The 16081-nt window shown below is 47.0% G+C and overlaps 1 protein-coding gene and 1 long non-coding RNA gene across 3 annotated transcripts; one reads left to right on the top strand and one right to left on the bottom strand.

The window, feature by feature from the left end:
• Positions 1 to 4859: 4859 nt before the first annotated feature.
• On the top strand, positions 4860 to 7213 carry LOC125501325. Of its 2 annotated transcripts, none has more exons than XR_007278855.1 (3): positions 4860 to 5106; positions 5485 to 5895; positions 6800 to 7213. It is a non-coding gene; the product is annotated as an uncharacterized LOC125501325 (long non-coding RNA). The 2 variants fall into 2 exon arrangements; XR_007278854.1 differs by having other exon boundaries at positions 4860 to 5226.
• LOC105690374 lies at positions 6109 to 9805 on the bottom strand. Its single transcript, XM_012408106.2, has 4 exons — positions 8792 to 9805; positions 7447 to 7540; positions 7205 to 7377; positions 6109 to 6264 (listed from the first exon to the last, which is right to left on the bottom strand). The coding sequence occupies exons 1-4, from the start codon at positions 8963 to 8965 to the stop codon at positions 6154 to 6156; spliced, it is 552 nt and encodes a 183-aa protein (XP_012263529.2). The 5' UTR covers positions 8966 to 9805; the 3' UTR covers positions 6109 to 6153.
• Positions 9806 to 16081: the final 6276 nt, after the last annotated feature.

The raw sequence follows: 16081 nt of genomic DNA, 5'->3' as shown, positions 1-16081 counted from the left end.
GAGGAGAACACTACGTGTTGTATACATACGTATATCTGCGGAGTCTAATTATCACGGTTATGTATGTACATACATAACCTATGTGCGCGTTGGTACGTAGATGTATGTACAATGTACTGTACGTACCTAGAAAACGCGCGTACGCGGGGAGACTCATTACCCCGTAATCGACCCGCATCTGACCAAACGATGCGTAATGAGATGAATTCCTCGCGCAGAGTATGAAAATCAAAAAAGTTTTCCAGCTGATGTTTAACGCGACGCATATCGTGTCTCGGGGACCGAAAACCAAAGGGGTGCAGCCTGCGCTTTCATTCCGTGCAACCGGAAGAAGGTGTTCCTGAATACAGTTCTGATCGAATAAGAAAGCTGAAATCGAATTTTGAAAAACCTGACGTTCGTTCTCGCCCATTTTGGAAGATAGGTCTTTTTCGTTTTCTATAGTTAAAAATAACTTTTAAGTTACGTAGATCTTTTTCGCAAACCTCACGCGCACGAACCATTCGGATATATGTATACGCGGGAGCCTTGCGGCAATACGTGAGAGACCAACCTCGGGTCAAAGTTCGCGTCACTCTCGCGAATGAGGTAAGGCACTACCGCCTAACCTCTAGCTTCCGGTTACCCCAGGAAAAACTTTCAATTCCAATCGAATCGATCGGAGTTCATACATGTACGTATAATGCGCGTACATGCACGTACAGCTATATTTATGTATATTCAGTTCGGGCGGAATACATTTACCTACGCAGCGAACACCTCGGGGACTCCGAGACCCTGAGACCACCCTAAAGATCTCGGCAAAACGTTCAGTGGCTTCGTAAGCATCCCATTGAAGCAATTCCCAAAGCGTTATTATAATACCGAATGGAATGGGATTTGCTTTGGCGAACGAACTCTTTTTTTTTTTTTTTTCTGCCTCTCGATTTTTTTTATCCATCAATTTTTTGCATCGGTTGTTGCGGCGATATCCTCGCGAAAGATTTTTTAGTCGCGGGTTGCATGTATCATCCCATGCTTTACGAACCCTCCGCGTGAATTATCGTGGTTCTTGCAGCAAAAATTTAGGGGTGATAAGCAGCCGAGGTTACTTTTAGGTATTACAGGCAACTCTTTGTTGAAAAAAAATTCTGTCCGATAGCCACGTACGCAGCGAAGAGAAAATGGAGGGAGGTCTCGCGCGATAGCGAGGCCATTATTTAACGATATGCTAATTTATAAAGTCTACTTTAGTTTTACCGGTTCGAAGTTTTTGCTTCATTTTCAAACGGGTAAAGTTAACCCCACTGCAAAAGGATTCGAGATAATTCTATTACGCTATTTAATCATCCCCGGTTTCTTTTGTTCCTTTCCTCTCATACCGGACCTTTAATTTCAGAGTAATCGTTTGATATTACTCAGGTATTTTGGTGATTTTTTTCCCTAATTTCTTTTGCAGCTACGGGTGCGCGCGTATTAGGAAGATGAAACGCTTCCCCGAAACAAGAGTTGTGTATCAAGTTTGGCTCTTCGATCTTTGTTAGCAAGCGAAGAAGAGGCCCATATATATTCGGTTCTTGAGAGAAACCGATCGATACTTCTCGAGAAAGTACACAGACTCAAAATACATGTACGGGGCATTGCGCGTTAAACGGACCACTTTTTCCAAAATATTTTTCGAACTCGATGAAATTTTTTCAACGTCTCGAGGGGCTTGAATTACTTTCGATCCTCGGTTTGAAGATCGATTTTTTTCGTTGTTTTTATTAGGATTTTCATGATATCCTGATGTATTTCGATCGCAGGAATCCGAATTTGAAAGCCAAATTGATTTATCTTCGAAATTGATGGGGTTATCGCCAATTTATTGCTCCAAAAAGTGAAACATCCTGGATATCTCGATGCGATTCATTCCCTGCTACCTTTAATCGACGAATTCGTGTTTCTTACGTAGAAATACACGAGTGAAAAAGCGTCCCGAATTTCGTTTGAAACCACCTTCACAATTTGCCCCAAAAATATTGGAAGAAGTGGCCCGTGTGACGTGGAATGCCCGGTATGTATATTATACTCTTACGAAGAACGTGTGGGGCAGCCAAACTCTTAGGTTTAATTTGACGAATCGTGGCCATCGCTCGTGGCCATCTGTGTTTGCTGAGAACATCAATTTCGACGAACCGGAAATCGAACGGATTGCAATTGGCGCGGCGAAGAGACGCGAAAAAGAAGTAGAGATGAGAACAAAAAGTAATAGAATGAGTGAAATAAAAAAATAGTGATAAAATAAAAAATCAAAAGGACGTGACTTGACTCTTAATATAATTTGTCTATTTATTTTACCCCCTGCATTTCCGGGAGAGCTTCCACCCAGAGATAGAGGATTCGGAAAATTTTGAACCATCGCCAGGTTCAGCCATCTATCTACTCTGTTTACTTTGTCTGAGAAACTAAATATCGTTGATTCGAGGATAAATTCAATATTCACCTGCAGATAGTGCGAATCAACGCGGACCGTACGGCGTCCGCGTGCACCGCCCCGAGGATCGATAAAATTATTATTAACGATCTGCGGTAAGTGAAATACGATTTAATAACGCCAATATCAATTATTTGATAATTTCATTCCCATGCTATAGTTGCAGGTGGCTACAAGGCACATTTTACATTTCGCGAAATCACACGCATGTATACCTGGCGTACCCCTACGCGCGCGACGCACAATCACAAACATCGGCTATAAAATTAATTAACATTAAAATATGGCGCGTGTGGTGGAATTTTAATTATCTCCGTTCGCAGGCTGGTTATAACGAATTCGACTTGTTCAGTTACCGCGATATCGTTCATCGCGACATTCGACGAACGACCTCCCTCGCGTCGCACTCCGAGTACCTATGATCAGTTTTTGGAAATTTTTGTTTTTTCCCTTTTCTTTTCATCACACCGAAAATCTGCGCATAGAACGATGATTTTTTTACGAAGGTACACGTAACACGAGTCCGTAGCGTATCGGAGCGTTCGCCTTGTTCGACGCTATAGGTTCTAATTAAAACTTTTCGAATTATGAGCTAATTTATAAACAGAATTGCGAGTCGAAGTAACTTTTGACGCGAGCGATACTAAAATGCCTCTAATTCAATCCATCCCGGAGTTCTCTGATGACGTTGATTCACGTATAGCGACTACGACTATTCGCGTGTATAGAAATATATTGTTCCATGCGCACCGATATCGTTGTAATATAAATTAATCGACACGAGGTTAATTTTCGAACGCGGTTCGCTACGACCGACAATTTGTTCGATATCGATCATTGATCCGGATCCTTCGTCGCGTTGACCATCGCGTTATCCTCTTATCGACGTCTACCTTTCGCCTCGTCGACGTACATACGAGAAGCGAACGCACCGCATCGGGTTGACACGCGTCGCACTCGCGTGCATCGGTGCGACCGAATGACGGTCGAAGAAAAAACTCGACAGATAAAAGGCGGACGCGTGCCAGCGAAAGTATTTCAACCCCCGACGCGACGAGTGTACATCGACTTTCCATCCAGCGCACGGTTCGCCTCTACCATATATTCCACATGTTAACATGTACGTACGTAGGTACATTTATGGTGTACGTAGGGTCGAAAACGCCCTGGGCGTAGGACAGCAAAGGCTGCGTTGCGTTCTATTCAGAGGGTACTCTCGAGGTACTCGGTACATACCGCAAGGCGAACAGGTACACGTAGCTTTATTCCTCCGATATGTGCGCAGGCGGCCTGATACCTGGCTTTCTCGCAACGCACATGGTATTCACGCGTCTCTGCGCGGATGTGAAAAGTTTACCCAACGTATCGAACGTGTGGCTGGCGTGCACGGTCGTTACGAGCGAAACCCCCAACTTTGGAGAGCGATTCCGTGTGTCTGATATGTAAATATCCGCGCGTAGGTAAGTCAAGTATCTGTCATCGCCACTAGACGCTTCCTTGCGAGTCGCACTCGAAACTTTTTCCGCGTTACAAACCGCGCGGCGCCGCTAGTTCGGGTAGTTCGATATTTGTAACGTGGAGCGTAAATTTTTCGGCGGTTTAAAAATTCTCGCTGAAATCGTGACCGCGTATTTCGTGTTTACGTATCGTATCATTCGCGCGGTTGCCGATTATCCGGTTTCGTTACAGTCGAATAACGCGTTCATTTGATTTTAATTTCATTCGCCGATTCGCAAAATTCGACGCGCACGTACACAGTACACATCCGTTCGGAATAATTGAAGATTCATTTGTGCAACAGCCGAAGTGGAAGAACCGCCACTTCGCGCCGTTCTAATGATCCTTTTTTGCGCGTACATTTTCCGCGAATTTTGTACACGCCTCCCCGTTTCCATGCGATATTTTCGCCGCGCGGATCGTGCGAATTTCGCCAAAACCGGATCGCGGAACTTCCACCGCGGAACCTCTGGTCGCTCCACACCGACGTCGATCGATCCACCGCTCTAATTTTTGCCCTCCGTCAACCGGTGATTACGACCGGCTCGGTATCGTCCGGTTGTTTGCAATTGCGCCGTGCCCCTTTGAATCGAAATCCGATCGACGAGGTCAAAATTTTCTCGATACATCGGCGCGATTTCTAATTATTTTAATCGCGAGCCACGTCAATCAGATCGATGGAATTCCACGCCGCGCGTCGAACGCCCCTTTTTATCGACGTGCGTTAATTAATTGTTCACTTACCGCTACGCGTACAAAGACACGTCCTTTGTAGTTGAACGCGAATGCAATTTTCATAGGTATGTATGTACAGTGTACATGTTTGGCTTGCTCGTCCGTATACCTGTACGGTTAATGTGCAACGTATCTCACATACGTATAGGTTATCGTGTACACAGGGCGGAATCTCGCGCTAATTACTACCTGCATAAATTAATTCCGTAACAGAATTACGCGACATATTGATTAGAGAGCGATGTAGACGAACGTACGAGCCGTCGCACCGCCGTACTTGTATCTTTGCAAACTCGGACAATTCCGCGCGCACCGCGAATCGCTGCGGCGGTACACTGCAGTCAGCGTTATTATCGGGATAAGCTTCGGAGCTCCGGATGTTTGGAGAAGAGACACCGACTTCGTGTCGCGAGTTTGACGTACGTTGGTAACGGGATAATAGAGGGAAATTTTTCCGATTATTTGCACCGAGGTGTATCGATTCGCGAAATGCGAGTGGAAAATCGTTACCAGGAACTCCGACGGAATTAAAGTATAAAGTAAATAAATTGAAAAAAAAAAATGAGCTCCGTTTAATTAGCAAATGGATTAAAGTAGATATTTCCGCGTAACGACTTCTTTACCGAAAGCTTAACTCACTTCTTATTCTCAACTAATTAAGGCTCAATTAATCAAGTAATTGTTCTCGATTGTAGCATCCGAAGTTATACGAGAATTGTTCAAAGAATGAAAATTTTTCTTCTACAATTAACTCTTGGCGATGGGAATTATTTGCAATGAGTTTTATTCATCCGCAGAACCATCGTTGAGGTATCGAAAACGAATGAGATTTTCATCGATTTCGGTCGTCGATCAACCGGGTAGAAAATTGACGTCGGTCTCTCGGTTCTCGCTGGGAGCCTCCCCTGAGTATTTAAAAGGTAAAATTATAACATTTAATTCATAAGCAGAGAAAAAAAAGGAGAGAGAGAATCGACGGGGCTATGGAATATGGGGGTACGAGAACGAACGAGGAAAAAGCTGAGAGGTTTTCGCTTCCCTCGATACGTGCCTTGTCCGACGTTGACGATTTGGCGTGGCGCCGTTTCGATTTGTGGCTCGCTAATTACGGCGGTCGCACGATTCTCCATTGACGCCAATTTCACGACCAGGGGTAATCGGATGAATAAAAAGAACACAACGTTCGCCATCATATAGAATGCCGCTAGGTAAAGAAAATGAACAATTTCCATCTTTCACGAGAATTTTTCTTCCCTTATATTGTAAAAGAAATCCTCGTCAACTCATCCCATTTTGAACGTCACGTCTTTTCAGTTTCAAACGAGAAAAAAAAGCGAAGAATATACCGACCATCCCTCGCACACTTCAAGTCAATGGGCTGTCAACTTTAAAAAAAACTTCCACGAAGTTAACGCAGGTTATAATTTTCAAAAGAATTTATTGTTTCAACGCAGGTGGACGAGTCGTTACGTCAATTCTCTGTACTTCTCCGTTGACTCGTACATCTCTTCGACGCGACCCATCGTTTCTTCGAATTTTCGTTTCGTAATCGAGCGGATGAAGCCGCCGACCGTGTACTGAAAAATCAATAAAATTATTTCAATTTCAATTTTAATTTCGATTCTCATAATTCTACAACAATGTCTGTGCAGTCGACGCGACACGCTCGCGAGGTTCACTCGTTACATCTGTATCACCTATAGGATGTTTGCCGAAGCCGATCCGCGCGTTACTCGGAACTCGACAAAAGTTCCTTTCATTGACAGATACCAAATGGACAGCTGCCCTTATAATGCCGCCATTCAATCCTACCGTTGAAGAGTATCTTTGTCGGGTCAGCTAAAGCGACGTTAAACCTCAATGAGAGTAGCCGATTGTGCAACGTTCAACGAAAACTGTCACCGTCGAGCAATCTCGAATCCAACGTCTCGCGACTCGCTGCCGTCTCTCCTTATTTCATTCTATCTATTTTTCCCCCGGAGCTCTTTCCCCGCGGCACGCGCCCGGCACACGGAATACGCTATTATATTGCAAATCGGCGTAAAGATTTCATTTTTTTACCGTGATGTAAAAATAGTTTCTCCGCATAATACATCGCTCGTTTTTTTTTAGTTTTTCTAGACGAGTTGGATCACCTGGAGATTACAGAGCGAAGTTTTCCCGCCACGAAACAGCGCAGATGTTCGGTAGGGTGCACGCGCCAGAAGCGGCAAGAAGGAAGAAAGAAAGAAAGAAAAGAAGAAAAAGAATCAGAGCTCGGACGACTTTGGTAGGCCTTTCGTCTTATGCGAGAAGAATTCTTACCGGGCTATGACCTTTTACCTTTTGTATGTACTACACTCGGGCGCACGTGTCTAACTGAGATCGGGATATAGTCCTGCCATTCATTTGCCCTACAATACCGAGGATAATCTTTGGGAAAATATGGTGGACGAGGAAAGAGAAAAAAGCGAATCTGTGGCCCAGAACGTTCGAAAATAGGTTACCATTTCTGTATTCTTACGAATGAAAACTCACTTGAAAAACGGCCGAAGATTTTCGGAGGTACACCGTGACCTGCAAGAAGGATTTATCGTGGTAACTTTCGGTCCTCAGTTCGAACCTCGGGTTTATAATTCCGTCGTCCGATTCCAGGGCCAGCAATTTCCCTCGTTTATAATCAGTCGTCGCGAAGTAGGCGTTCCATTTACCTGCGTTGAGAAAAATTCGAGCCCTCTCATCGAGAACGAGTCGAACAGAATCCAGAGAAATCGTCTCACCTATCAAGGGCACCTCGAACGATATTCCAAAGTATTTTCCAACTCCGAGCGTTTTCGCGTCGGCTTCTCTCAGCCGGGCATCTCCTGGGAACCACTTTTTGGAAGTAGAGATCAAAAATTTTAGTCAAGAACGGTTCCGGTCGGAAACGTGGGTACGTAGTTCTAAAGAACCGATTGAAATCGACGAGGACCGGGGGAGGGGGGGGGGAGTCCCGCGCTGGGGACGGAGGTCAGGAGTTTGTCGGGGGATCGCTCCGCCCTCTGGAATCAGCGTCGGCTACGGCGACGGGGGCCGTAGAATCAGAACAACGTCAATCGGCTCCGTGTAATTTGGAGTGTCCTAATTTGTTCGCGGATGCCTCTAATTAAGCTCAGGTGAATAGAGATGGGAACCTCCAGTGTTACGGGCTTACTGCGACGAACACGTCGGCTTAATCAGAGATACGTGAGATATAGCGCGCGCTGCGTATGCACATGGGTATTCTATTATGATGCGCGGAACCAGCGCTCCGCTATTCCGCGTCCCATGCTCTACGTCTCTTTGACGCAAGAAGCGACCGAGCCGTACGCCCGACGTCAATCTCCAGACGCAAAACGGAATAGCCCTGTTTGCATTATGTTCACTACCACAGGCGAACATCTGCCGCGACTCACATCTGCGGCTAACATCACATCGAAATTACATTACTTATGCCGCCGGACGTATCGGATTATTATAATCCTCTGATGTGGTTCGAACGACCCCGTAGGTGAAATTCACCTTCAGTCTCGGCCGAGGTCTTCCGCCGATAAATCGGACATCGGAGGACCGAGATAATTTTCAAAATTAATATCCTCCCATTAGCTCAATTATGAACGCGAGCCGGCCTAATAGTTATACTCGAAATTCGCGTCGTGATTAATTTAACACGCATCGCGGTGGCGCGAATCCTTCGCTGCCAATAAATGTCATGTTCGAGGGGAGTGAATCGGGCGAGTAAAATTTCATTCCGCTGATGGGAAAAAAAAAATGTCGAAAACGAAGGGGATATCGCAACGGCCTCGACAATGCGCCGGTCAGCGTAAGTATCTTATTCGGCTCATAGATTTATGCGAAACTGGATTACAGAGTTCGGAGCAAAATGTTGTGTAAGATAAGCCGCGTCGCTGGATTGGGGCGGATATGGTCGAGTTAAATGATGCAATTAAACCGAGAGTACGTGCAATAGACGATATTTGCTCTGGCTCAAATTTGCATTGCCAAGGATTATATTACGGAAGGTAATTTTCCTTCTTTCTTTTTCACTGGTGTGCAGTTGTACGAAAGGGTGTAAGGAATCGATACGATTATTGGAATAATTAGCACCTTTTCGAGGACATGAGTGAGCACGAGAAAGTCGAACAATCGGTTGCTTTCGGCATTTATTTTACGCCGATGGGTAACCGCAAAGTCGAACGGCTCGACCTGGCGATTGTAACTCTCGTAGAGAAGGTAGATCAGAGCGAAGGATAAGACGAAGCTCAATTTTGTGGCGGACATTCCTCTATCTCCTCTGGCAAGTTGAGATCGCGTTCTCGTCACACCGATGACACTCGATGACGATGTCGCCGAGTTTCCGTTTCCCGTAACCAAAGTTACCCGGGACACCTCGAAGGAGTTGAGGTCGATCGGAGAATTGATTTCGGCGCGACGTTTCGCTAATTTATAGGAACGTTTGGGGTTCTCATTTTATCGGCAATTAAAGGGAAGGGAGGAGGGGAAAAAGGTGGGAAACACGCGGTCGATAGTCTTGGGTTGAACGAGGGAATGTTTTCCGAGCGAGTCCGACGAAATAAAAAAAGATCCGAACGAGTCCGGTCGGTGGTGAACAAACGCGCGACGCGCGATATCGGTCGGAGTGAGAAATCGGCGAAAATTTTTAATTACTACGCCGAGGGATCGACGCCGTACGTTTTCCAACGTACGCGCTATCCGATGTCACTTTTCTTCTTCCTCCGATCACGTTTAACGAACTCCGAAACGGCCGGGTGAAAAGAGAGAGAAAAAAGAAAATAGAAAAAAAAAAGAAAACCACCGATTTGCACCCGATCACTTCCTCTCCAGACTCTGACTCCCGTTCGTTGTTCCCCGAATAGCAAAACCCACCCCTAATAGTTCTTAACGACCGAACGATCGATATTTACGCGAAGCCGTACGAGTGCCTCGCAAATGCCATTAGAAGTGACGTAGCGGAATTCTGGTCGTCCGCGGTACGAGGTCGGAAAATGACATTGAACCTTCTTCCACTCCGTAACGACGCGGCGCGTTACGATCGGAAACGCGGTAATTGCTACGGTGTTTCGATCGTCAACCGGGGGCCGCCGTACGTCTAATTTGCAATTCCTTTGACTTCCGATCTCGAAACGTTGAAAATTCGAGGACGCCACGCGCGAACGCGCCTTCCATTGCCTTTTTCGTCGTCTCCAAAGCGAGTAATTATAACGAGCCCTGCGACGTCCCCGTGTCGGGGTGGCGAGTTTTTTGGGAATCGGGAGTGGGTGCTCGCGGAGAGACGAAAAATTCAAAGAGATTCATCGAGGTGTCGGTCGCGGGTCGACGACACCCGAAGAATTCCTTCCGACTCCCCTAACGAGGTCGGGCGCAAATATTTCCGAAGGGGGTACCGCCTACACCGCGGCGCGGCGGCGGAGCTCCGTGAGGTGTGACTACAAATTGCGGTTACCCTCGATCGCGGGAGGCTTCTCTCGCCCAGAACTCTCGAGTTTCCAGCGGGTATCACTTGACATCGAGCCGGTCAAGAAAACGAGGCTCGAGTCTCGAGACGCCCTCGGAAATCCCTTCGTTCGACGGGGACGAATACCCGCGCCGCGAACCCCGCGATGATATTCCAGAAGTCGAGGGCTGAAACTGATGTAACGCCGACGGTCGCGACTCGAGAGGCAAAACCTAAATCCGTCACGACGACACCCCATTCGATTCTTCTCGTTTTTTTTTTTCCTCCATTCGGCCGGAATCGAGGAATCCCGAAGGCCCGTAAATGTGAGAAATTTATTTATGTTTCGCAGCGAGGGATTTCGGCGTATGATCGACGGTCGGAAAATATCGAGGCGCCGCGCCCCTTACGTCCGCGTCACCCCGACCGACTTTACTTCCGTTTCCCAGTAGAGCGATCGAGCGAACGTCGTTTCCGACGAGTGGTGTCCGTGCAGGGATTCCCGTGAATTACAAATTCTCAAATGTAAATGCGTCGAATAAACGCGTGCGTTGTGATTTACTGAATAATTCAGCGAACCGGCTACGCCGTCGACTCAACCGCGGCTCGCACGGGACACGGTGCGGTGCATGGATATCCGGTTGACCCGAGCTACGCCACCCCATAGAATTCCCATAGATCGTCGATCACGGGGCTTACGATTCTCTTCGTTACCCCGTAACCATTCACGAGCTGCGAGCGTTCTCCCTCCGTTTCGCCCGTAATATTCCTACCTACCCACCTACCCACCTACCCACCTACCTACCTACCTACCCGTTCAGAAAATGTGGGAACGCTAACGCTACGCGCGGTTCTACTCTACGAACCGTGAAATAAAATTGGCGTACCTATGTACCCGCGTGTACGTACGTTGAATGGGGGTAGTTACGATACGTGATGTTTATTCATACGACCGTAGATGAAAAATTCTCCGCCCCCTCGCTCCTCCGGTTCTGACCGGAGTCGTCGAATAATAAAGACGGTAACGCGCGTCGCAATGATATCCGGACCCGCAGCATCCTCGGAAGCAACGCCGTGCGCACGTCACGCGCTCGCCACGGGAACTGCGGAGAAGGTAAAAAGAAAAAAAACAAAGAAAAAAAAAAAAAAACATCGAAATAAAACGAGAAACAAGCGCAGACTGCGATTTGACACGCGACCCCGGTTCTTCCTAATGGACTCATAATGCGCCCCCATGGTCGCTTCTGCAGGGACTTGAACCTCCTACGTTTTCAACCCCCGCCCGTATTTCCGCGGTCTAATCAAACCAACACACGATGCCCGCACCCTGCCGTATATCGCAGTGAAAACGGTTTACGATACAAAGTCACTAATTGCTCGATCCGTTTCTCCGCCAACGTCGCACTCGCGTTCGACGCGGTACCCTGCGAAAAAAAAACTCGTCCGAATCTCACGCTTTTATATTTTTCATCTCCGGAGATCGCTAACTGGAAATGCTCGAAAAATCTACGAATACTCGAAAGGGTCGTCAGGGGTAACGAACAATTTCTGGCCAGTTCACACGATGGAAATCGTCGATCGACGATATCTCGATCCACACGCGGAAAGAGAAGCGACCGATAAACCGGTTGTTTGTGGCTAATGCACAGCTTCTGTATCACAATCGTCCCACGTCCCAAAACCTTCATTAAAATAAATCACCAAGTTGTACTATCGTTTCCCCAATCAGCGGGTTCCAACCCTCCGGCTAGAAAAGAGGAGGGACCCTCTTTCCTTTTTTCTCTCTACCTTCTTCGCGGGTCTTTTTTTATTTTCGCTTCGTTTTTTTTTTTTTTCTCTCCGCTCTTCCATACCACGCCGGCGGAGATCGCCGAGAGCGGAGAAGTGGGAGGAAAGCAAAGGGCACCGCAAATACGAGAAGACCGACGAAGATGGGAACCCACTGCCGGTGTATCCACCGAGTAACATTTATGTTAGGCGATCCATGTATTATACGCCCACGTGTACGTCCATACCTGTATACGTATAATGCAGCTGTGTGGAAATGGGGCATGCATGCTTTCTAAACGTCGCTAGGTTGACTCTGAAGCATAAACACGTTTAAGCCATCTATGCATGTACACGTAATAATGTGTGCTCAAGAGTATGGTGTACAACGCTGTATGCATCGCATAGCTATATATACATACGTGTTCGTAGTATGTGTAGAAGTTACCCGTGTACGCCCTGAGGTGCTACGCACCTGCGAGCTCGTACAGCGTACGTCATGTAGCGAGCGAAATAACGTATCAAAGAAACCCCATCGAGCATATTCCTTCATCAGCCGTTTTTTTTTCGCTTCGTTAATTAATTTTTTTTTAGACTTTTCTCGATCCGGTAGTTACCTTCATTCGCGTTGAAGAACGAAAGAACGGGAGAAAAAACAGAAGAAACTGCGTCGATGCGGAAACGCTAGTGGGTTTTGTTCGCGAAACAATTAGGAGTAAGATAGAACAGCTATTGGATGTGAAGTTAACCGTCGTCTTTTCGGGGGTAGTAGCTAGGCGTCGTGGCTACGTACGTACCTACGTTACACGGGTATTATACGGACGCGCGCGCGCGTGTGTGGTCGGTTACACGTGAACTCCGAAGGCCTACTACTACCACTAGACGCAATCTTGCCCCTTCCCCGTACACACGATGGCCTGCAGGCGGTCACCTGGCGTCGCTTTTTAACCGAGATTAACTAATGTCCCGAACGTGAGAACGACCACGCGAGATCCTGCAGAGACCCGCGTGCAGGCAAACCCCTTGCGTCGTCGCAAAAAAAAAAACAAATGACGTCCGACAAATCACGGCTGTATATATGTATATCTGTTTTCATTCGATACGCAACGATCCGGAATCACGATTTCGGGGGCACGAAATTTTTCCCTATCAACGTATCTCGATGAACGTGGATCTCCGTTTTTTCGAACCATGAATTTTTCATTCCTCGAGAACAGGGTTGTGAAACCAGCCTAGGAAACAAGGATGAACGGAAAAGAATTAGGGTGAGCGGACCCCGGTGGTAGGTACTGCACTTGTTTTCCAAGACACCCGTACTTCGTGGCCTCGCACACCGTGGGTCAAACCGCCGTTTCGCCCTGCAGACCCACCACCCGGCAGCGGTACTCATTGTGTTTCATTTACTTCATTATATTTGGCTGTGTGTTTTTTTTTTCTTATTTTTTTTCTTATTTTTTTCTCTATTATTATCACTATTAGCATTTCGCTGCGTAGATTCGCGGGGTTTCGGGGTCGTTGGTAAAGTAAACCGAGGCATTATACGCACCGGCTATGGGACGTACTGCAGGGGTCGCGCATAATGCGGAATATTTTCATGCGCAACGGATTTCACGTTTATTCATCGAGGGTGAAAGACGGACGTGTTACGTAGGTATTGCGTGCGTACGTACGTACGTACACGCATAAAAGATCTTCGGCGCAACGGCGGACCGGTAAAATTTTCTGTCCACGAAATAGAAGCGGCGGGGGGAGCGAGGGAGTCGGTGCTCCAGAATTTTTGGGTCACGTCCGCTGCGCACGGTGGCGAACGCGATCTCATTGATGCAAAGTGTATTATGTATGAAAAGTTCTCTTCTTCAAAGTTCCGGCTGCTCGTACATTAGGGAAACAACGGGAGGGGAAAAAAATCAAACGAAAGAAGAAAATAGAAGAGAAAACGAGATGTAATAAAATGAAGTAAAAAGTAAAAGCGGAGAAATAACGCGAGCTCAAGAAAAGCTGGGGAAAACGCGCCCCGTTTTAACGCGATAAACTTCACTTTGAACCGAATACGAGACGGTTTCTCCGGCGAGCAGGCCCGAGGGATGTGTCTAGGTTGAGAACCTCCTGCCTGGGATCCGAAATATCTAAAAATAGAACCGACCGAGGGGCCCAAAAGATCGGTCCCTCGCTCTTCGAGGTAACGATTATTCCGGTTAACTACGTGAGGAAATAAGGAACCCCGAAGATACCCATCGGGATTTATTCGGAATCTTCCTTCTTCGGAGTTGCCGCGTTAAATTATTACATCGACGAACGCGATGTGAAACTTTAATATTCGGAAACCTCGAGACGTACGTCGTGTTCGAGAGCGCGGAGGATCTCGACCATATGATCGCCCGGTCAAGGTGAAACCGCGGAGAACTAATTTCTCAGCGATTTCCACATCGTCGCTTCGCATCCCCCGTTTCTACTTGTTGTTTGAAAACAGTATTTTGCACCCGTTCGATTGTTTCCCGAAACCCGTTTAGAAACAATCGAAATTCACGGCGAATGAAAAAAATGGAAGAGCGGTCTTCCGGCGGTCAAAAGCCAAATTTATCCTCGGCGAGGATACTAAAAGGATATTGTTAACCTCCCAACTCGTATAAAGAAGTCCTCGAGGATCTAATTAATCTTTCCCCGATATGTGAGAAACCCGGGGCGCGCGGTGGAAAACGGGCGAGGTGTTTTCGTCGGTGAAAACGAGGTGGAATACGCGACGAGCGTAAGAGCGAGCGAGCGATACTTCGCCGTGAGAATTTGGGCAGATGTGCTCAGAGAAACCTAAACCAATACCAACGAGATATTCCCTGCGTATGTTACACACCCCGACACACGCAAGGAAGACAGCGTAAGGCGGGAATACCGGGAGAAAGATGGAAGAGAGGATACCTGCAGCCCACCTAACTCGTCCCCGGAGCGGGGCAGGGGCGAAAACTTTGCGGAAGATTAAGCTGACGGGGGTCCAGCGAAGAGCAAACACAGACCTCGTCCCATTCACCGGCTACTTTACCTACACATACCGACAGCTATCCCATCTACGCTTAATTGTCCCCATAGAAAAGCCATATTCCAAAAAAATAAAGACCAACGAAAGTCAGGACTTCGCCGAAGCGTGTCCCATCCTCCATTTTCGCCCGTCGATTCCGACGAAACTGACTTATACCACTTATTTTTCTTATTTTTTCTTCTACCGTATCCCGGGGCGAAAATCCAGTTCTTGCATCGAATTAGGTCATCCGAAAATCGAGACCGAAATACACGTTACACGAGATCGGTTCATTCGCTCTTTTTCTCTTCCTTATTTTCTCATCGTTCATTTTTCAGCGATGAAGCGATACCTCGCAGGTGGCGTATAACGTAATAGCGAAACCTTTTCTTCCTTTTTTTTCCTCCTCTCTTCCCGGATGGTTGTTTAGCAAATCGACACGCCTACGCAGGTAGTCCTGTAAACCTTTACCCTATACGTATAGTACATGTACAGAAATGGCGTGGGTTCTTTATGCTCCCCGCGTGGGAACCAGGCTGCCAAAATTCCTACGGTCTCCCCTGCATGTAATTCAAAAACATACGACCGACCCCTGGTACATTCACAAAGATTTTCTTAGGCAAATGTACGAGGCGAGAGAATAACGTACGTTACAGCTGCGTATCGGACGTTAAGGGAATTTTGTTGCGCCGTGGATAAAATTATGTGAGAAGGATATTCGAAAAATTGGAAGACACGCGCGATGTGGTTGGCGAGTTACGGAGAAGGTGGTTGAAATTGCGGGGTTAACGTCGACGAGGTCACCGAGGGTTTTTAAATCCTGTTAAACAACGTTAATGGTCTGACGAAAGTCATCGCCCAATTATCCCCCCAGCCGACGGCAGACGTTGTACACCACCAGGTTAATGGCTACCCGCATGGTGCGGTGTCTATTATGTAATACGTATCATCCGGAATTCGTCTAATCGGTCCCTCTCCTCGCGTGAATCATCCTATTCTAGTTTTTATTACAAAATCAATTCTCGTTTAGGCCCCGAGTCGCTCGCAGTCCAACCGGCGCTACGGCGTGTTGTATCGTCGGTCATTAATACGTTCGTTATTTCTTCAATTTTTCCGTAGATTCGATCGCTTTTCGGAAGCTCACTCGAAAGTATTCGTGCGAATT

The sequence above is a fragment of the Athalia rosae genome, chromosome 6 (genome assembly GCF_917208135.1).
Source record: "Athalia rosae chromosome 6, iyAthRosa1.1, whole genome shotgun sequence".
NCBI classification, from domain to species: Eukaryota; Metazoa; Arthropoda; class Insecta; order Hymenoptera; family Athaliidae; genus Athalia; species Athalia rosae.
Note: the sequence above shows the minus strand (reverse complement) of the source record. Positions and strands in the feature narration are given on the sequence as shown.